Below are 24,543 nucleotides of genomic sequence, written 5' to 3'. Positions count from 1 at the left end.
TAAATAGTCTCACAATGCTTTAGTGAGCACATAACACAGTGATACAAAGTCATTCAGTTCTTTAGGGGAATCCTTTCACTTACCAAGCCAACTATTATTACTTATACAAGTTAAATGTGACTTATTGAAACAATTTTGAATTAATACATGTTATCCATTATGCTAAGAGCATTCATTTACATACCCCTTAATTTGTTTGCCCTTAAAACATGATTTAACAGCTGATAAAATCCATTTCAAACTTAGCCTTTGAATATATACAATATTATTTTACCTATCTTGAATATAATAGTTGGAATTATTAATAAATTCAGGCTTATAATGAGTGTTTTATAAAATTCTCCTTAACAAATTAGCCTCAACTCTATGAATAATAGGTGAATTTTGAAACTGGATAACTGATTTTATTACTTGTTATTTTCTGTTTTATCAAGTGGATATTATTATATAAATTGTAGTCCTATATGGTATTGTTTCAAGTCCTGTGTTCTTATCTGGGCATGAAACTGACACATTGGAAAACTTTCAAGATAAAAATATATCACAAAATGGCTGGTATGGCTATTAACACTTTTATTTTTAAGCAGAGAACAACATTTTGACCTGAGGATGACCTAGGAAGGTCAAAACATTGTTCTCTGCTTATCAGTAAAAGTGTTAACACCCACACCAGACATTCTGAAATATGTTTTTATTTCAAGTGGATTTCTTGTCATCAAAAATTACTATCAACACTTGATTATGTATAAAAATTTCTTGTAATAACGTATATTTCTGTGGTTTCATAATCATTTCAAACATTTGCTGTGGTGAAAACAGAACTTACGTCTATTTTTTAAAACTTTTTTGGGACACCCCTCTTTGGAAAGTTCTGCAGCTACAACATCTATATCTTTCTCCTTTTCTTTTTCTTTATTTCTTGACCCTTTGATCAGTAAAGGGCTGTATAGCACTCTACATAGGATGGTGAAAATACAATTATTTTATTTATTATCTATAAAACAAAGTAAGAAATGTATTAATTGTACAGATTTTATTTGTCAACTATTTGCTTAACTTCTTGCTTGATCTAAGACATTCTGTAATATCTCAACATATTTGATATAGCCATAAATATCTAACATTTTAATGCAAACTTTACTAATTATACTTCTTGTTTGATGGCTGGCATCTGTTTCACTGGTCAGATAGTGGAGAGGTTGGTCTGCTATGGCCAGTATTTTCAGCTAACTAATCATCTCTTCACAGTGGTCTTTTGTTAATCTTATAATTCCATTAAAAATATCTCAATCTTGAAATTGAAACATTCTCTCACCAGTATTATTGAAAATAGTAGGTACGTCGTATCTTCAAATAATACATTACTCATCAGTAATCACAGATAACATCATATCAGCATATCTTAACATCCAGATTGAATCTTTTATTTAGTTCATATGTGGCTTAATAGTTGCATTCTTTGGGAGATTTATTCATGAGTGACTTCACATAATATCCATACTTACATGTGAGACTGCACATGTAGTTTATTCATACACTTAGTAGCTTTCAACAGACTGCCTTTGTCTGCTAGTAAAATTATTTCTTAACCATTGCAAGTTATTTTCAAGCTAAGTAACTGAGGTTTAGTAAGTTACTACAACCTACAGACCTTTAAACTTCACATTTTTCTTTTTAGGCATCACAAAATAAATAAAAACCAACAGAACCTAGCTAAACTAAGATATTTTAGCTAAGTTACTACATGTGTCAATAGATAGATGAATATCAACTCTTTTGCTGCACCTGGAGAAGTTATAGACCTTTCAGGTATACCAAAAGATATAATGACGATCATATGATATCTCTTGTTCCTACTGCTCAGCTAAATCACATGAAAGATTTGAGTAAAACTCTAAAATATTGCTCTTGGAAAAGTCACTTGGTAGCATAAAAAGCAATGGTTGTAAAGTCCTTTCAACTGAATATTTGGAATTTCTCATTATCATTTTCAGTTTCTGAAGTTGTTGATGAACTTTATATTACATCTACTCACACCAGTCATCAAAAACTATCCCAACCTCAGATAAGTGAATGGTAACTCTATGGTGTAGCACTTACTCTAAAAGTACCACTTTATGAAGCAGCAGAGTTGGGTTTTTTCAGTTCTTTTCAGTATGTTATGCATACTGGGGATGCATTACCTGTTATATCTATTGGTCAGTCACCTTAGCTTCAAGGCAAACAGTTAGTAATCACACAAGATGATACATATATTGTATGATGAATATCACTTGGTAGCTTAATAAGTAATGATTTTCACTTGCTTTCAGTCATTCTAGCTATGTGTCAAATCTTAGGACATCAGCTGTGGCTGTGTGGACTACTGGAGCTGCATCTTGCTTCTAAGCTCAGCAGTTCTTCATCTGACACATTTTGAACTGCCTGATGGGTAGTGTCAGCTCTTTTCTCCTACTTGGACTTGACTACCTCTTCTTCTGACACATGGTCAAATCACTTCACTCAACATTTATTGGTCATTTGTGAACACTGCTGTTGGACATTAACTTTTACTTTTGCATATTCCTTGACTGTTTTAACTCATTTGATAACTGATTAACTTATTGCAGCACAAATATAAACCCTGTTCAGACACAAATAAGAGGCTTCCATGCTGCTGCCATATACCAAAACCATGTGCAGTATCTCCTTTCTTCTGTTTGTTCCTTTATTCTTTTATTGTGTCACCTCTTTAGTTGTATAGCAGCCTTTTCTAGCTGTTGATGTGAAAATTCATGCTCATCAACCAAAACAGATCTTAGGACTCTACATATTCTTGCAGACATTGTAGGATATCAATTCTGTGGGTGATCGTGCATCACTTCTACAGGTAGCAAAATTCCGTGGACAAACATAAACAGGTTCACAAACAACCTGTTGTTTTCTGATCAGTTGCAAAGTATTCCATCATGATATAGAGTAGTGTTTGTGCAGTTCAGTTCAATTAATTTTAACATGCTTATCAATCATACCCCAACAGTCTGTATCACGTATATCTTTGGAATATCAGACTGGGGATAACAAGATAAAATGCATGTTTTCACCAACCCAACACTTTCTACTATTAAAAATGCAGTCTGCTGCAAAATTTAGGTTCATGATCCATTTTGGCCCAGCATGGCCAGGTGGTAAAGGCACTTGACTCATAACCTATAGGTCGCAGATTTGAATCCTGGTCGCACCAAACATGCTCACCTTTTCAGCCGTGAAAGCATTATAATGTGACAGTCAATCCCACTATCCTTTGGTAAAAGAGTTGGCAGTGGGTAGTGATGACTAGCTGCCTTTCCTTTAGTCATACGCTGCTAAATTAGGGATGGCTAGCACAGATAGCCCTTGTGTAGCTTTGTGGAAAATTTAAAACAAACAAACCTTCCAAGATTTAAATAAATGGAGAACAGTTACATGGTGCCAAGCACAAGGAAAAGCATTCTCCTACCAGATCCAGTTTAAGACAACTACAAGAGTAGCGAGAGGAGCACGAAAGAAATGACACAACATTTTGTGCTAAATATCATCAGATCCGACTGATCTACTGCCAGACTGATGAAGAGCAAACTTGAGTTCCACTAGTGTAAGTTGATGATTACAGACCTAGAGACGATCTCTTTGCCCGAATCTTAATGGCCAAGAAGGTGGGAGATGAAACGAAAGTGCCAAATGCACGAGAAAAGCTTTTGCCAAGAGTATTGGTGACGCTCTGGGCATCATAAATTTCCTGGCCATATCACGCAAGATCGACAGGGGGTAAGTATACTGCCCACTGACCTTCCAAATCTTGTTCCACGTTATTTTGGAGTTAGTAGTAGTAGAGATTCCTTCTGGCTTTTACTTCTTACCTGCCGAGCATGTGCACAGGCTTGCTAAAAAATGATGTGGCTTCAAAGTCTGGAACACCTAAGAAAGGTATCCCAGGCCCTTTTCTCAGCCTTCTGTGCCATAAGGCAGGCAGGATTCCACCATGGGAGAGGTAACCATTGAAAACATGTCCAGGTTTTAGAAACAGATTGAACAGCTGCCTGGACAATACAGTTAGTCACTGCTGCCGCACACTCGTCTATCAATAGCTTACAGACGACAGCAGGATTAATTTCCGAGAGAGCAGTGAACACGGGCCAGTTGACCTGGTCTAGCTATCACTGAGGCATGCAGGTCAGATGGCATGGAACATAAAGACAGTATAACTCCTGACTTAGGCTGAACAAATGAAATTTTCACGAGCTTGATACTGGAGATGCAGTCCTAGCACATTACCTAGTCATTTAAATCCCACTTGCAAAATAGGTTAAGGATTTCATAGAAATAAAAATAATAAAAAACAAGGAGGTGACAGAATGAATACCAATCCTTTGGCATCACCTATTAAACTTGTGGGAAGAAGGATGGTTCCACAAAGTTTTCAGACTACTGGTAAGTTAATACATTCACAAAAAATTATTCCTCCTCACTGCTAAAGATTGATTCTACTTAGGATGCTCTATCTGGATCAAAAAAGTTTTCAACATTAGATCGTAAGATTGGATATTGGAAAGTGTAAATTAACAAAACAAGTCGAGAGAAAACAGATTGTACCACGGGAAATGAAGAGTACTTATTTGTCATGTTAACATGAGTATTTAATGATCCTTCTGCAGTTCAATTATTTATAAAATATACTCTTTTTCTGAACTACTATGGAATGTATTATTCATCTACTTAAAAGACCTCTGATAATTCATATGAATGGCCAAAGATGGTTCTAGGTTGGTTGAGAAAAAACTGTAAGCTGAATCTCACAAAGTGTGAATTGATTAAAGCCTTCAACAAATTGAAGAAGGGATTGGACAATACTTTTTAATTGATATATATAATTTTGGAAGATACAGATGCCGATGATTTTGCAATTTCAAAAGTATAACACGAAAGGAAAAACATGAATACCCACTAAAGCAAGGCAATGAATGTCATAGAAAGGAATCGTTGCAAAACTCGAAAAGAACAGCAAATTGTGGTTTGGGCACTGAGTCACCTCTATCATTATCTATACATACAAGGGTTTATCTCCAAATGTATTGTGCAACATTGAAGTTACTGATGAATTTTTGAAAGCTAGATATCAAAATGGTTCCAAAAACTTCAGGAGTTCAACTTTAACATGATGCGTCACACTGAGTGGAGCCGTGGATGTGCTGATTCATTATCTAAAAACCACGCTTAAATGAATATTATAGCAATATAAAAAGAAGGAGCAAAAAGTACAACACAGTATAATAGTTCAAGATGGAACATCCACAAGTGATGATGGAAAATTAATGTGGTTCAACACACAAACGTATAATGCTCAGCAAAAGATACAAGTTTGAAACCTGTTGTCCAGTAGATGAAGAACTGTGAAAAAACTCTCTTGGCAAATAATTACTTCATACAGCCCATAGGCAAAAAGTTCCCTGGCACAGTGGGATTCATTATGCCTATAAGAGGGTTTTGGAAATGGGAAAATACCAGTCGACAGAAATACATTTACAGGCTCTACATCCTGAATCACTTTATCATATCCACAGTCTTCAAAGAACTTGACAATTAGGTGCTAAAAACACTTGAAAGAGAAGAGAGTATTTCTATTTGATTTGTTTCCAGAAATGTATAGAAAATTGGTGTAAATTATGAGTTATGTTGTAAATATAAAGTTCCACAAAAGAGGCGTCGTGAGAACTACAGTAGCATTGTGTTGGAGAACCGCACAAGAGAGTTACCATCAATGTTTTTTATCTTCTGTCACAGAATAACCATGAAAATATCTCCTCAGAAACCAGGAAGCTGAATTTTAACAGGGAAACTCGTCAATGTACACATTTGAAGATTTGGAGTACTCATGGAACTCCCCTCAACTCGAGGAAAGAAGGTTGAAGTAACCTTGTTTGTGGAAATATGCCACATCCTTAAAATAAAAAAAAGACTAGGACAACGGCCTTTCAATTGTGTTTCAAAATCATAATTGAGAGATACAACTTATACTTTTGAATGAATTAGTAATTTATGTGGACGAACATTAGAAAACATGAAACCAAAATCTTTCACTGCTAGTTATGAGTTGTATTGAACTACAATACACAAGCTACAAGCAACACATTTTCATTATTGATGTTTTGAAGAGAACCTTAACTGTTACTGGATATTCTATAACCATATCCAAAGGTTGGTACTTCAAAGTTTTATACAGAGGTTGCAGAGAAACGAAGGAATACCAACTAATGGTGTTACACATTAATTTACCCAGAAAAGACTTAAATAATCTGAGAGTAAACCTGAAAAGGGTATAACTACACAATCCACACTATAAAAAAGGACGAACTCTAAAGTTAAGTAGATGTTGAAAAGGGTCATATATTGTAAACAGTGAACTGTGTAACTTCAATTAAGAGTTTTTCAGAAGAAAGTTACACTATTGAGGATAGAGCTGATAATGGATTCACTCGACTAACTACGTAAGGAGAAATCCCCTAGTGACAGGACAACACATGTTGATAAGAGAAAAGAGGTCATCACATCTGCAAACCATAACTCTTTGGATAGAAAACCACTACTGTTAGTTATGATTTGTATTGAACCATAGTACACGACTTACATATGTTACGAGTCTCCGATTTATTATGTGCCCCCCCCGCTAGTACAGCGGTAAGTCTTCTGATTTACAACGCTAAAATCAGGGGTTCGATTCCCCTCCGTGGGCTCAGCAGATAACCTGATGTGACTTTGCTATAAGAAAAAACACATTTATTATGCTAAGCACGTCACGTATTACGATTTCAACTAGCCGAAATTTTAATTTAGAAGTTCATTGAATGCCGATATGTATTAAATGTATGATATTCGCCAATAAAATTGATACACATAATAATCTTTCTTAACAAAATATATTTTAATATGCGAACAACAATACAATTTATATACAGAAGTTTTACAAACAGTACTGAGTCTTCTGTCTGAACTGGAACTGAATACTTTGTCGACGGTTCACTGAAAAAAATTAATGTATTAATAATATTTTAACATTCTTCGAAAAGGTTGCTGCTTATGGAGATGAAGAAACGGGTGGAGATTTGATATATCTTAATTTTGGGGTTCTATTTGACAAGATGCCACGTAAAATGTTTGTTTAAAAATTTATCTCTGTAACTGTAAGGGTTAGGTTGGCTTATTAAATAGAAATCTGATTAGAGATGGAATAAACCGAACAGTTGTTATTAATAGAATTCAGTCAAACTGAATTAATGCCATAAGCTTGACACCTTGGAGCTCAGTGTGGGGACATTTGCTTTTTGGATTTGCATCAATGACAGAGGTGAATGAAGGACCAATAAATTATTGGTTAAATTAAAGTATTGTATGTTGCTGGCTGTGAGGAAAAACAAACTGCTAATTCACAAAAGGACCTGGAGTATTTGTTAAGCTGGGTAAATAAGTTGCCCGTAACTTCTAATTACAACAAATGCAAGATAATTGGCATGGAATACCAGAATTTGAGTTATAAATGTAATTTTGATAGGACTAAAATAGTGTTATGGAAGAAATCACTTTGGTGTTATGAGTGATCAGTCTCTTAAGCCATTCGTTATGATTACCTTGTATAGACTTCACATTATTTTTATTCAGTAATCCAATTTAATTCGCCACGCAAAACACGTTACAACAGTATTAAAAAGTAACATTTCCATGATTGGTGTATTCTTCAAAACCTAGGTTTTGTGTTCTTTTTCTCCTGTAAATTGTTTTGTAACAAAACGTCCTCCAACACATCATCAGTAAAATTATGGCCTTAGAAATCTTAAAATCCGAGGCTTGATTCCCCTTGATGTACAAACTATGTATATCATATCATAAAGCTTTGTGGTAAAAAATAAACAAGCAACGAAACAAAATGTACAAGCAAATGCAGCTTTTTGATGAATGTTTTCGTTCCTGCCATTGTATTTAGAGTATTATAAAAGTTTACAAAGAGAGTAGTTACGTGCACAGTGAATTCTTCATGAAATAAAAATAAAAACATGTTAAATATATTTGTTACTACCCCTCACGTAAATATCCAAATGCAAAATTGTGTTGCAGAATTTTTATTTCATTAAAGCTAAACATGAATTTTTTATACTCTAAACTGACGTTTTTAACCTATTCCATTTTATTTTATCTTCCAAATATATAATTTTTTTGTTTCCAAATGTATTAAAGTGTTTTGCAGGCGGCGTCAGTTTAAAACAAGTTTTAATCATGTGGAGGACTAGCAATGTCAAGAATCATCGAAGACCGAAAAATAAACAAACAAAAAAGGTTCTTTTGTTCGACGAACTGGAAAGAAAGTAAGATTAATGTTATGGTTATACCTTAACCTTTGATTTATTACGGGTTTTTTCTTCGATGAATAATATTCTGGATCTTTTACATAGAAGAGCGAACCACGTTTCGACCTTCTTCGGTCATCGTCAGGTTTGTGAACCTGACCGAAGAAGGTCGAAACGTTGTTCGCTCTTCTATGTAAAAGATTTTCTCAACTCAAACGAGCCGTTTTTTGCATATAAAATTCTGGATCTTTATAATTTACTTTGTTATTAGTGCTGTTAGTGTTAAGTGTAATGGTAAGGCCTAACGTCTATGGCCATTTGAGTTTGATAAATTCGTCCATCGTTACCTTTAATTGTTACAATACATTTTATAATAATATAGTACTATAAAGATGTATTTTTGTAAATGTATAATTTATATATTTAACTTGTTATTTGCAAAAGAAAACTATCAGTAAGCCTGCCATTCATATTTGCACTGTCACATGAAAGATGGTGCTTCTTGAACAAATGAACGAAAAACATAATGTAAATTTAAATTTTAAAAAAAGATTATGTAACATCTTAGTACTGTTAGTGTTACATATTTCAAACTCCAGAAGTAGCAGAGTTTGAAGTAAATAAAAACTGACTTTAATAAGAGGTTATTAAATTGATGAACAAGGGTCCTTGTTTAATTTTGCTTCAGTTGTAATATTTACAGTAGTATATATATTATAACCGTAGCTTTTAAAAAATTATGGTTATAATTAATCAGAGGTTGGGATTTGCTGTTTCTAATGCAGCCCTTCCTCATGTTTTTGTTTACTTATTTAACTTCATTTAAATGTATTATAGCATTTGAAAATAATATTTAGAAATTCCTGTTACAAATTCCCTGAGAATTGTTGTTTTCAGGCATATAACTGCCTGAATATGAAGTTGCAGTTGTGCACTTATAAATCTTCCATAGACAAAGTACTAAATTATTGTATGCCAAACAAGTAATGTAAAATAATCAACAGAACTATTATGTACTGAATTTGTAGTTTAAGGTAACCATACTCCCAGTAGTTGTAAATTAGCTATAGGGTTGCCATGACTGCTAAACATTCATGTGCCATTTAGTGGTGACGAGCAGTGCTTGTCCACTAAGGATCAGTGACATATTAAACAATAGTTCTGTTAATGCTTTTTATTTTTGTGGGTGTATTTTATATCCAGAAGCATTTCTTATTTGAAAAAATACAAACAAAACTTTAAAATCATTAAGAAATACCAATTGGTCATTTAACTTGAAAAGTCAATGCTGTAAAATGAACTTTGTCATCCTTATTTTATAATTTCAGCCAACAGCATGTCAAAAAAACAAAACTTATCTGTGACCAGATATGTTGCCTTGACAACAATTTGCTTCACATATTAACAGGTGCACACCTGTAAATCTTGGAACCAGTGTGAATACAAAATGTTTCACTTTGTTTAATAGATAAATATATAAGTTCACTTTTGATTTTTAACATCTGGTTGTTGACAATTTTCATTTCTTTCAGCAGTATGATATAAATTCACTTGTATTGTGTTAGAGTTACATTTTGCCTTAACTTGTTACAAGTTTCATGCAATGTTTCAGGTTACCAGGTAAAGCATTTTTTTTACATTGTTTCAATTAGACATTCATGTAGTGAAAGATCATTTCACATATGATCATTAATTATTTGCTACATAATTCAAATTGCAGTGTAAATTACTATTATTTTTTTACTGGAGAAAACAGTGGTATGTAATCATTTTTATTTATGCTATTTAAAATTCAGTGAAGCACTTACTCTTATTGAATAGCAGTTTGATTCATTCTATTGTTAATTTGAATGAGACTGTTGCAGAAATTGAACTTTTGAAGCAGAGAAATAAATTAACATTTTTTTAAATGTATGTAATGTGTGTATACAGATTTACTTGAATGGTAACCAGGATGAAACATCCAGCACTTGGTGTTGGCTTAGATACAAGTCTTCAGCATGTAAAGCCAGAAATGACACACACTGCTATTCAGTATGAGTCTTTTTTTTTTTTTCCCCATCCTTGGAATAATAATAATAAAAACAACAACAATAATAATCTGTGTGTTTGCATGTGTGTCTAAAAGTTGAAGAGTACTGAAGTGTGTAACACTAGAGAGGAGAATGGTTTTATTCATTACTGCAAATATCCACAAAATATCTAGAAGTAGCCAGAGATATTACTTCATACTTTTATTATTTTTGACTTTTTATTTTGTCCAGGCTGTCTTACACTTTGGAAATTTCTGGGTATACATAATTTTAGTTTTGTTGCTAGCCCATTCAAGAACTTTCACAAGATACCTACTTTTCTTGTTTTTCTGACACTGCAGACCACACAAGCTGGGTGAATCTAGAACCTAGTGGTGCAGTTCATAACCCCCCCTGTTCATGATAACTCTTCTGAAGTTCTGCACATTGTAACTTTACTATACTGGGTATTTTCTTAATGAATTCTGGTAGTTTTAATGCTATCCATTTTGTTGGATGATTTTAGCAAAGTGATCAGCAAATTTAGTTATTATTTGTCCAGTCAAGTGCACAACTTAGAAGTTCATAATAAAAGATACATTTTTGTTTGGTATCTTCCTGGATACCTGGTTACTGTGGGTGTGAAAGTAAAAGTAAACTTTTAAATTTAATGCATGAAAATGGTAGATAGATATCAGTAGTTTGTGGAGTGTAAAGAAAATCTGTCCATTCTTTCCTGAAAGTGACTGTCAGAATGTTTTCCATGCTGGATCATTCTCATTTCAACTTTCAACCTAGATTCCCTTGAATTCTCACAAGACAACAAAGGAAAAAATAACATTCTATTTTAACTCTTTTGCAATGGGTCAAGAGCCAAAGAGCAAATCATCACATTTGTTGACTTGCATTCAAATTTTTATTGAACTACTATTTTATGAATTTATGTTAATACATTTGGAATCTAATTGTAGATTATAATTCACACTTTAATATTATATACAAGTTAATTTTTAATTGAAAAATAAATATTAAAAGAACACATCTAAATATAGATTTTAGTAAGTCATGTGGTATGTTGAATGCAACATTGTTGAAAATTAAATGTTTGTGATGTTAAAATACTAAGTCTATAGTTTTATACAAATTAGGAACTCAGATTACTAATATTGACAAGTTAAAATATAAAATAAGAACCTCTTTATTTTGCCGAGATCTTATTTTCATACTGAATCAAACAAGGTGGCTCTTTAACTCTTTCTATTTTTGAAAAGATTCCTTATATACACTTACTTTATTATATGACATGTGAATAACCAATCAAGAGCTTAGAATGTCTCCAGAGTTTTTTCTCCCACCATTTTTTCTTTGAAAATGCTTCCATGTTCTTTCAATCCAAAGATTTTAATGATGTAGGTTGTCTTTAGTCTGCTTCAAGTTTCATTTTTTTAAAATCTAAATACATCTTAGTTACTAAGCTTAATAAATTATAGTGGAATTCTATGGTATCAGTGTAGTTAGTTATGATTTTGTGGTTATTAAAATGGATATATGAAACCTAAAAATTGTTTGTCCATGTGGGAAATTTTAAAAGGCTTAGCAACCTATGTCCAATAACAGTTTAGTATAAAGGTCCTAGTGAGAAGAGATATTTGTTTACTTTACTTTTTGATTTATTGCTCTGTATTTCAAGGAAAATAAAGTTTAATAATTTATTTCTGAGTAGTAATAATCTCTATACATATATATAATTGATATGTGACTATATTACAAAACACTAGACCACTAAAACACAGCCAAGACAGGGAAGGCTAATGGTTCGTTTTATACTACTGGATAGGTGACCTGAGTGTACATGCACCATTGCAATGCAAGTTATGTAATGTTAGGTAGGCGTGACTGGATGGTCAATATAATAAAAGAATATATTTGTTCATATATAGTGTTATAAGCTACTTAAACTAAACATTTGTATTTTCATTTGTATGTAATATGTAGTTATTCTAGCATGAAAATAGCATAATTTATATTTATTTCTCAATTTTTTATTATGTTTATGAGAAGTGACAGACCCCACATAGTTAGAGTATAGAAAATAACATATGAAGTTTTACTGAAAACAAATGTTTGAAATATATTTAGGAGGTTTTAGAGATCATGTAAATAATATTATATATATTTTTAGGGTGAATAATAGGTTTTTAATCATAACATGAAATCACATTGTACTCAGATTAATGACAAAAGACTATTTTCACAAACAAATCTTTAATGAAAATATTTCAATAAAAATTCAGATTTTTTATGTAGTAAAAGCTTGTAATCTTTACTAAAATGTATACCAAATTTTGTGAAGACATGCCCTATGTATTAAAAGTGATAATGCAAATACTTAATGTTTGCAAGTGTTTAGACAAACCTATATATTATACCAAGCCTGTTGAGAACTGGTTAATAAACCGTTAAAGGCATATGCATTACACCTCTTTCTAAAGATAGAATAAATAAGAGATTATATATCATATAGTAACTAACTTGTCATCAGTATTTAAACATAAATGTAACACTTTATAAACTTTATATACTCTTATTTTCACTTAAGTTTATTTTATGGAGAGATCTTGTGCACATATGGATAATATGATGAATTGAAGCTTTATGGTTGTGGGCTATCAACAACATATTAATTTCTTACTGTTATCTCACTGTATCAGTACCTAAAATACCATGCTGATAATCAAAACCTGTAACACCAATATGGTGACCATTCAAATAGACTGCCTTCTCTCCCTTGCAGATGTAGCTTTGTAAGATAGTCACCATCTGAAACCAAGTTTAAAAGCTTAACAAGAACTGTTTCTTGAAATATGTATCTTAACACTCCTACGAAAAGACGTTTCTAGTCCTGATTTCTCCAAGCCCGTTCCCCTGGCTGTGGTTTCGCTAGATAGTAGATAGGGACAGTGGGAATCTCGTTAATCCATTCATTAATGGATTTAAATGGCAAATTCATTTAAATACAAAATTATTAGCCTAATATTAATAACCTTTCATGTTGCTCTGGGGCCTATTAGGCCCCACTTTTTGTAGGAGTGTTAAGGTTTCATGGTTCACTTTGGGTATTTAGTGAAAAATTCATGTGTATATGTATCATTCTTGTGCTTTGGCTTTCATCACTAGTTTCAGTAACAATGATAATGAATTGTTTAAAGGCAAAACTACTGGTATATATGTAGAAATGCTAATTTGAAATTTTTATCCTTTTTTTTGTAAGTTATACCAAATGTTATAAAATGTCAAAATATTGATTTTAAAATATTTTTAAGTTAAGGTTATTGAAATAGAAGTAAAGTATAGAATTTACTCAAAAGTTTTTAGTGAATAAATATGAAAAATCGGAGAAAATTATGTATTTAGATACAATAGTTTATAGAAAATTGGTAAACCTAGACTGTTGCACATGAAAATATATCATGAAGAAATCAACACATGAAATGAACTGAAAATATGACTAATAATAGTGTTCCATGTGTTTTCCCCCCCAAGTTTCCTCAATGCTACTGTAATAAACATACTTGAAATAATCAATAATGATAATAAAAAATTATAATTCCAGTATTTCAATTACTGGATAGTTGGAAACACTAATTTTGATTATTTGATTGTTTTTTGAACATTAGTTGATTTAATTTAAATTTAAATTTTAATGTTAATTGATTATTGCATATGAAATTAATTGCTATTACCAGTGTTCATAGGTAATACGTTAATCGAGTTAGTCAAGCTTTCCTAAGTGCTACACATCAGCATCTGTGATATGAGCATACAAAGAAATGATATGAAGAGTATGGCATCTTTTAATTGGTAAAAATTAAAATAACAAAGGTCAGTGATAAAAACCATTAATACAAACACAAGCAACAACATGCAACATCATTAAGAAACATCTTCACTTCAAAAAACAACAACATAACTTGTGTAAACAAGTTGTTTATATGACACATTGAAGAAAGGAAGATAAACTGTTAAAGTGTGCGAGTATAACCATGCTGAACTAAAACAGCAGCACACAGTGACATTTGACGATACATATATATACCTAACTCTAACACGTGTCACACAACTTTCTAGCAGTTATGGATGAAAAAACAAATTCCATAAACATTTCAAAAAGGTTTATGGTAACCACTGGATACTGCATCAGGGTTATTTATTAACAAAGTATAACCATACTGTTTCGTGTGGAACTTTGAGAGCATTATTTCACATTTAAAAGTTTTTCTTAAACTATTTATGTCAACAGTGTAAATAGATTTATTGTTGTTTTACTTTTACTTTTTTTTTCTTTTTAAAGGGAATACTTACAAGGATTTCATAAACGTAAAAAAGAACGTCGCCGTAAAGCTCAAGAGGAACTGAAGCAAAAACTTAAAGATGAGAAGAAAATGATTCAAGAAAAAGTAAATACCGTTATATAATCTGTGCAAAAAAAATTGAATCAAATGTTTTAAACTATTTGTTATCATATTTAATTGTCTTTACAGTTTTTTTTTCTCAATCAATTTATTTTTAATGTATGTATCATGCCCTACATGGCCAGGTGGGTTAAGGCATTTGACCTGTAATCTGAGGGTCACAGGTTCGAATCCCCGTCACACCAAACATGCTTGCCCTTTCAGCTGTGAGGACATTACAATGTGATAGTCAATCCCACTATTCGATGGTAAAAGAATAGCCCAAGAGTTGGCAATGGGTGGTGATGACTAGCTGCCTTCTCTCTAGTCTTGCACTGCTAAATTAGGGACAGCTAGTGCAGATAGCCCTCATGTGGCTTTGTATGAAATTCAAAAAACAAACAAACAATGTATGTATCAAATATTTAAATATATTTAAGTTTACAAAATGCACTACTGACTACTTATAAATGTGTGTTTGTACACTTACTAAATTCACCCAGTTTCTTACAGTTAAATACTGAAATGGCAGTGTTTTAAGTTGTAAAGTTAGTTTTCTGAGACAGTAACTCAACTTGTCACACAGAAATGCTGGTTATTCTTACATGTCACTAGCCTTGAGCTCACTTCCTTCTTGCACTTGATATGAACTGTGCTGGTGCATGATGTAACTGTCCAAAAATAGCCCTGTGCTTAACTCTTTCAACATGGGCTTGGTCAATTTGACCAATTATGTGACCTCTTTGTACTTGTTTAAAATTTAGATTTAATACTTCTTTCATTATAGAAAGTACATCTTCACAAAATGTGTCAGTCTTTCAGTTAAATTATGTCATTCACATATAGGAAATCATGCTTTCTTAAAGAAATATTTTTCACAAACTAAAATAAAGATTTATCCATTAATATATAGAGTATTTGTTTTAAATAGTCCATGTGCAAAGTAATTTTCATGTTCAGATTAAAAAAAATTCTTATCTCAAGAATCTCAAATTTCCTTAGTGTAATACCTAAAAACTCACTAAAATTGAAAAAAATCTAAACTACTCTTTCTCTCATTCTAGAATAACATGAAATTATAACATGAAACTATGTTTGCTTATCATAAGTAGCTTTCAGATTGTTAATAGTATACTTGTATTTATAATCAATTTTATTGTCTTATTGCCCATTAAATGTTATATAACTATCTGTGCCATTATAGATTGTAAATCACTCCATGCACATGCTGTTTGCATGCTTACCTCTTGAAACATTTTTATAATAGTATTCTTGACTGACCTGAAGAAACTGCTGTTTTTAAATTTTAGTTAATTTTATAATGATAACAATAAGAAATAAAGTACTTACCTAATTTATCTTTTTCTTGCTGTTGATTGTAGATGATACTTTTTTATACTAATAGTAGTAATTCACTACATTTTTGTTTGATTAACTAATGAACCAAATAACATTGACTAATAATATCCAAAAAGAGGAGAATTTCCCCTAACTTAAATATCTTCTGGATTTCTAACTATGTGTCAAGAAGCATTACAAGTTCATCCAAGCTAATCTTTACATTTTTTACTGGAATGTTGCTTGTATTCTGAAGGAAATTGATTATTATCTGTTCACAGTATTATGCTATATATCACTGAGTAAATGAAAACCTTAACTTTCTATCAGTTATACATTTTATGTAATTAAATGTAAGAGAGAACTGCCAATCCTGTGAGAGAGTATGTGCCAGGTGGGTATGGCTGGAAGGGTCTTATTTTCATTTGATAGTTCTCTATCTGAACAAAATTGAAGACTGTGAAAATTATGATTTGTCTGAGCAATAGTGATTCAATAGTGAATGATTTGTTTAATTTCTTACTCTTTTGAGGGGTGGTGAAAAGAATAGAGAAGATGGGTTGCCTAGAAAAAATGTTGCATGTTATACTAGGGGAATTTCAGGATTTAGTTTTAATATTTCCTTGTAGAATTAGTAATTTCAAACATATATACTATTAAAATATGGACTGTTAGCCAAGATGTGCTATACTAATTGGTATGACAGTATTTTAATAAAATTTTGAATGTAAGACACTAGAACTTTGTCATGCTTGGTAAAGGATATTCAGGGTGAAGAAGTTAAGAGGAGGAGGAGGATAACATAACCTCCATGTGCAGTAACTCACCTCATGCATTTGCTCTCATGAAATCTTCAGTTTTTTTCTCAGCATTGCATTGAGCAGGTGTAGAATTATCTTGGTGACTAATGTGTGCCAATACTCCATCTGTCATACCCTTATGAACCCAGAGACAAGTTCTTCATCTCTTCATCAGTGTTTCTGTCTCAGATAAGGGTGTATCTTTGAATAACAACATGACATCTGTCATTTGGGACTAGGGATGAAAGCTCACTCCATCTCGACATGCTTGAACTTCTTGCTATTCTTTGTGCACGTCTTCATTTCCCACATCTGATAGATAACTTGGTCATGATGTACTCCAACAATTCTAGTCTTTTCTAACATTGACCAACTAGGGAGTATCCATTCTGGGACTCTTTACTTTGGGACATTGATCCTCCTATTCTGAGCTGATTCCCATTGAATCTGGCTTGCCATATGTCATGTGACACAATCTATAAACTTTATTACAGACTATTTCTCTGGGCCAGATTGAAATTCTACCTATGTAGTGATCTCTTTAGAATTAGATCAGTTCCTGCTTATTGTTTGGGCTGATCAATATCACTTATAATGGAATTTTTCCCTTTTGGGATCTCCATTGTCTCCAGATACCTCTCTTTTTATACCTGTCTGAATGACTGTTAATACCTCCAGTTGGTATATTTTTCTCTGGATATGGATGTTTGCAAACTGTTTCACCTTCCTATACATCAGATTCATCACCTGTCTCACTATCATGCTTTCCATCTTTGCACTACATATATATTGGCTTGCTGTCCATTTTGACATCAAATCTATCTTCCATAATTTGTGTTAAATATATTGAATCTATTACATTTCCTTTAATGTAGCCAAGATAGTATAGTTTCTCACATTTTGGTAGGTTGTTATAATTTTAGCAACATTTGTACCTTCATTGAGATGTTTTTCATGTACTAATGATTTGAAAATTGCACACAGTGCTCTACAGTAGTGCTACACAAACTCTTCTATCATCTCTTCCTTCTAAACTTGTTTTGTTGCACGTTGTATATCTTATTTTTTTACACATTTTACATGCCATTTTTAATAGCTGTTACTCTCTTACTTAATAGTTGTAGTAATATTTGTATGGTAGTTTTTAAAACATATTTTTAAATTTGTACTGCTTATATATAATTTATTTGCTCCTATAGTCATGGTTGCTCCTCCACTGATTCTCCTGCCCCTTTTGGGTTGCATGCTCCCCTGTTTGCACACAACTCTGAAAGACTGCACATTACATTAATATTAGTACACTTGAGATTAGAAGCTATTAATTGGTCACAGAAATATATTAAATCTCTTTCACAATGTCATACACTTTTTCAAAGGCTTTTGGCATATTTTATTTATAATCACACCTAAATTCTTAAAAAAAAACAAAAAAACTCAAGGAAGATGTTGTGTGAATAAAAATGAAGTAAATTAATGTAAAATGAACCTGAATATAGCATTTTTGTTTCTGGAGGTTTAAAAAGTTTTCAAAAACAAAACTTAATTAGCCTATCATGCTTTCGTGTCATTAATATATATACACACAGTCATGTGAAAAAGTTAGGATGCTCTACCCTCTAATAGGTACTGTTACCCTTTTTGGCTGAAATAACTGCAGTGAGACACTTCTTGTAGCCATCTACCAGTCTCTGACATTGGTCTGAAGAAAGTTTGCCCCACTCCTCAATGCAGAATTCTTTCAGCTGTGAGATGTTTCAGGAGTTTTTTGCGTGTATAGCCCGTTTCAAGTCACCCCGCAGCATCTCAATGGGATTAAGATCTGGGCTTTGACTAGGCCATTCTAGGACTTTCCATTTTTTAGTTTTCAGCCAGTCCTTGGTGGATTTACTGGTATGTTCTGGGTCGTTGTCGTGTTGCAGGGTCCAGTTCTGCTTCAGCTTTAATTTTCTTAAGATGGTCTTACATGATCCTCAAGCACCCTCTGATACACAGTAGAATTCATGGTGGATTCTATGATTGTGAGCTGTCCAGGTTCTGCTGCAGCAAAGCAGTGCCAAACCATGACACTTCCACCTCCATGCTTCACAGTTGGTATGAGGTTCTTTTCCTGGAATGCTGTATTTGGTTTATGCCAAACATATCCTCTGTTCTGGTGTCCAGATAATTCAATTTTGGACTCATCTGTCCAAAGAACATTATTGCAGAAGTCCTGGTCTTTGCCTACATTCTCTCTGGCAAACCTCAGTCTGGCCTTGATGTTTCTCTTAGAGAGCAAAGGTTTCCTCCTTGCACACCTCCCATGCAAGTTAAACTTGTGCAGTCTCTTTCTGATTGTAGAGGCATGCACTTTCACATCAACAGAAGCCAGAGCCTGGTGTAGGTCTTGTGATGACATGTTAGGGTGTTTGGAGACCTCTTTTAGCATCTTGCAGTCTGCTCTCTCGGTGTGAACTTGCTTGGACGACCAGACCTGGGTATGTTGGCAGTTGTTTAGAAAGCCCTCAACTTGTTGACTGTTTTCTGGACAGTGGAATGGCTGATTTCAAAATTTTTTGAGATCTTTTTAAATCTTTTACCACACTCATAAGCTGCTACAATTTTCTTTCTGAAGACCTCAGACAGCTCTTTTGCTCTCATCATGGTGCTCACTCTCACTTCAACAGTCAGGAGCACACCAAACTAAATGTCTGAGATTTAAATAGGGCAAGCCTCATTCAAAATGCTCAGTAACAATCTTCTAATCATGTGCACCTGGTGTGATACACCTGTATGTGAGTTGAGCCATTTTAAGTGGGAATAAATGTGGGGGGTGTCCTAACTTTTTCCTCAGTTAGAATATGTATTTTTGTAGAATTACATTTACAGAAGATCTTGAAAAGTCTTTTCTTCAGTTTTAATTGTTTAGTTATTCCTATAATCTCTCAGTATTGTTAAAATTGAAATTAAATATCTGTATATCCAAAAATGTTACAAAAATACACAGGCTTTCATAGGGTATCCTAACTTTTTAACATGACTCTATGGTATACTCCTTTCATTTTTTAGTAATGGTCTATAATTTACATTGTTGATTAACAAAAAACTACCAATTGATGATGATGTTAGGCTAAGTGTTGTGTTTTTTGAATGCTTAATGTCCATGTTTATTCTTTATTTTTTGATAACTTTGATATAACAGCAAAATGCATTAATTGAAAAATGATTCAAATTTAGAGTTTATATATATATTTTTCATAAGTTTCATGTATTTGGGCTTAGGGTTTAATTATTTAGCATTACACCTTTAGGCTTCATTGCAAAACAAATAGTGCTTTAGGCTCTGTTATTACACCATGATAAATTAAATAACATTTTAGCTATAGTTTTTCATTTGTTTGATGAATATCCAAGTTTTTTTTATATTGAGTTTCAGACAAAAGTAAAATAGAAACTGCCGAATAGTTCATTGAAGTAATGTTTTAGCTAAGCCTCACATTACTTTTGTGTATTAGGCCTAATGTTTAAATTAGAATACAAATAAGCTTATGATTACTAAAGTTAGAGTTAGATATTATTTAGTTACGTGTGTATAAACGTGAATAGATAATGTTTAAATTATGCAATTAAAGAAATATTAAGAGTGGAAATTATCAAATAATGTTTTATCTATTTGTGTTATCATCCTTTCTTTTAGTCAAATCACAAAAACTTTACAAATTTACTAAAACTGACTTGCCAGTTATGTTATTATGTTCTGAATTACTGTATACAATAATGTAATTTTCATTGGTTATTTTATAGCAATCTTTAAATATTTTGCTTAACACTCATCATTGGCTTGGTGACTTAAAACTTTTGTATGTGGGCTGTTCAGTTTCCAAATAATTTTAGTAAAAATACTTTTTTAAAGGATCATGAGGAGCTAAGAAGTTTTTACTGAATAGATTTAATTAAAAATTAGTATTAACATGCATTAGGCTGTTCAAAATAATTTTATTAATTCAGATTTTGAGAATGTCAAATTAGAGCCTTTATGTGGAATTGAAGGGAGTTTGGGGGCTTACAGGACTTGTTCCACAAATTTAAATGAAAGTTTGAAGGAACATATAAGAAACCATTCATCATAAATATCTGACTTTAGGTTTGAAATTTTTAAGTTGGAACCTCAATTAAGGAGTAAGGAGTTGGGAGAGGGGCTCTTTGGCTTAAAATATTTATTAAAAATTGTGAGCGTATAAAAGTTCTATTTCAAAACAGTTTGCAGCACAATTAGCATAACACTTTTTTTTTTAATTCCTATGTGGAATCTGTGGAAAATAATTGGCATAAAATAATATCTCTGGTCATTAACTCCATATACATGAGGTGAATGCTATGAGTATGATTTATCTGTTTATGAAGTCATTTTAATCAGTTATCTGTAGTTCTGCATTATTTTGGTAACTGTCTTGCCACTTTTGAAGTTACCTTGTTGTAACAGGGGCTTATGACAATGAGTCATGTTATAGTGGGACCCCAGTATGTTTTCATAACTAATTTGAGCCAACTGGAAGTAATGCTGCACTGAATTTTACTGTCACACACATTTAAGAATGAATTATTGTGAAAAGAAAAATGAATTATTCCTTAACTTAGTGTTGAATGTAAATATGTGCACACTAGAAATATGTATATTAAATTTTGTATTTTGTTTCAGCGAAGAGAAATGAAGAAGCAGATGATGATGTCACAATGTGCAGTACCAGGCAAGTTTTATTGGTCAATTCTTCCTTAAGCTTTTGTTTGGTGTTAGTATTATTAGTGGGAAGATGAATATTTGTGGTGGTTTATGAAGAATAAGATTTTTTTTTGTTTCACATAATATAGACATTGATTACTATAATTTTCCAAATCTTATCAATTTACATTTTATGAAGAACAAGTAATATTGTTTGATTGTAACTGTTATAAAACTGTATCAACTATATCAAAAAGCTATTATTTTTAAAATTATCAGTACACTGGGGCCTCACCATAATGTGAAACTCAGTATAATGTGGTCCATGTTGGACTTCAAGATTTTATTGAAGTTTATTCCTTCAGAATGTATCCATTCTTTTTTGCTATGTGTTGAACATTATTAAACTATAAATACTCAAAATATGAAAAAACTGTTCTTTATTAACTACTGGAGTATTGGTTATGCCTTCATTGTTATTTTTAAAATAACTTTTTGATAAGAAAATACACAGTTTTAGAGTCAGCAAATGAGATAGTTGCCTTGTGTCTAATAGGCTTTGCCTATGAAAGATCATCATCATAATTGAATGCCATTTTTCTCTGTATAACTAGAGATCACATTTTTGTCACCAGAAGGAATAAAATTTATTTCAATTGATTGTTTTCATTTTTTTACCATAGTCTGTTTGAATCAGCTTATCTGGACCTTGTTATGACAAGATCTTGTGATGTGGACTACATATAATGAGGCCACAGTGTATTGTTGTAACGACTATTTTGAGCCAACTGGAAATGATGTTACTCTGAATTTTAGAATAGCATACATTTTACATTTTAGAATGTAATAGTGTGTAAAGGAAAACCATTTAAATTGTGTCCTTACATTAGTATTGATACAATCATAACCAGTAAGCTATTACTTAAGTTTATGCACACCACATATGCACTGATCTCACAAACTAACCACAGTCAGTTAGAAAACCTCAAACACATCAGTACAGAAAAGCTTAATGACTTAATGAGTAGCATCATATTTATTGTGGTATTTAGTATTAAGTAATTTTAAAGAATGACTAGTGCATCTAGAAACCTTGTAAAACTTGTATTCTCCTACATAACATTGATTTGATTCGTTCTTTACTTGTAGAAATATACATCTTAGCCATAAATGTTTCTAGCTGTTATGTGTATAAAAGTATATTTTTTACTAACAGTTTGTACTTTAGGTACTTATAATTTACAATCATCTAGTAAAATACTCAAATGTGATAAAGTATAGCATTTTTAGATTTTTAAGTTCCCCAGATTTGTATAATGATATTAAGAATCTTACTGCTTAAGAAAAATACGGTGACTGTGCACTGGTATTCTTTTTAAATAGCTTAAATTTGAAATGTTTGAGCTTCCAGTGGCAACTGAATATATTTTTGCAATGTTTTCAGATGAGACTAGTTGCTAGAATTGAATCATGTTTTACTTATTATGTTAGTCTAATTGACTTTATTTTAGTGCATGTTAAAAGTGCATTATGTCAGGTTTAGTTAATATATTTCAGAGGTGGAGCATCTTTTTAAACCAGTAACCTATGACTTTGAAAAGCACACAGTTACCATTAGTACACTGGAAGATGGGGACTTAGTTGACTATAGGGATCAACAACTTGGCACAAACAAATCTGATGATGAAAACTTGGGAAGAAAAGAGTTATGGAATTCTCAATCTGGGAATGATCAAGATCCTGTTAGGTGAATGACACATAACAGTATTCTCTATACCTGCAATATATGTGGATGTGAAGCAATAGGGATTTAGATTAGTTTTCTGAATAGATGGAAGAAGTTTTGAATACATCTCATAATGTTTAATGAAGTACTGTGAGAGCTTTCTTTTGTATTTAAACTTGTAATATCTCGTAATGCATTCCTATCTGTGGCAACGGCATTTTTGTAAATCGTGTTAACTTGATTGACGATTCACAAATTAATAGAGATAAAAGTGTTGGTAAGTTACTTTAAAACACTGATTTAAAAATGAAAACTTTAATTCAATTTGTAGACTAAATAACTTAGAAAGGAGAAAAAATATTGTAGGAGTTTAGTGAGTTAGAAAAACTCTTGATGCAGGTTTTTTTTGCTCTTCCTCTCATTCAGCATTTTCACGTGTCAGCTTGAATGCAGAGAAACCTGTTGTGATGAAATATACATTAAAGATATAACTTTAAATTTATTTAATTAAAAATAGTTTTTAAACACTAGCTATTTTCACAAATACAGAATTTTTTAGAGAAATCCAAACAATAAAGTGAAAAGAAGGAAAAAACCTGCTTTGTAACTTATTTTATAAAGAATAAGTGACATTCTTTTTTATATATTAATATCACGTGAACTTTAAATATATCCTAAAGAAGTATTTACAGATAAATTTCCTTTCTTCTCAGAACATCTGATGTGAAAAACTATCTTAGAAAAAACAACACTGCTGCAGTGAAGAAGAGCAGCGTTTTTAAACAGAAAAATAAACAACAGAAAATCAAAGATAGAAAACAAGCCAGAAAGAAGAAAAACTTACAGCAGAAACAGCATAGGAAAAGGAAGGGAAATGTAAAAAGAAGATAATTATTTTTGTAACTAGCAACAGTTAATAAATTTGTTTTAATTCACAACGGTCGTGGTTTACGTGAAATTGTAAATATGTTGGGATGAAGTTAAAATTAAGTGTAGGAATTGTTAAAGGGCAGTGCCAAATTTAGAAGTGATCAAACCCATAGTATTGCACACAGGTCTTGAGCTTCAAGGGGTCTCAATTTTGAATTATATCTTAGTAAGAGGGCCTCTAGCATCAGAGTATTGCATGTGGACCTCAAATTGTTCAAGGTAGTGGAATAACTTGT

General features: G+C 32.2%; 1 protein-coding gene across 1 annotated transcript; it reads left to right on the top strand.

The window, feature by feature from the left end:
• The first annotated feature begins 8,244 nt into the window (after positions 1-8,244).
• On the top strand, positions 8,245-24,315 carry LOC143238270 (uncharacterized). The gene is made up of 5 exons (XM_076478360.1): positions 8,245-8,372; positions 14,718-14,823; positions 21,631-21,679; positions 23,209-23,398; positions 24,091-24,315. Exons 1-5 carry the CDS (start codon positions 8,284-8,286, stop codon positions 24,266-24,268), a joined length of 612 nt encoding a protein of 203 aa, XP_076334475.1. The 5' UTR covers positions 8,245-8,283; the 3' UTR covers positions 24,269-24,315.
• The last annotated feature ends 228 nt before the right edge of the window (positions 24,316-24,543 follow it).

This window comes from Tachypleus tridentatus, chromosome 13, assembly GCF_004210375.1.
Source record: "Tachypleus tridentatus isolate NWPU-2018 chromosome 13, ASM421037v1, whole genome shotgun sequence".
NCBI lineage: Eukaryota > Metazoa > Arthropoda > Merostomata > Xiphosura > Limulidae > Tachypleus > Tachypleus tridentatus.
This window is presented reverse-complemented; position numbering and strand designations above follow the sequence as displayed.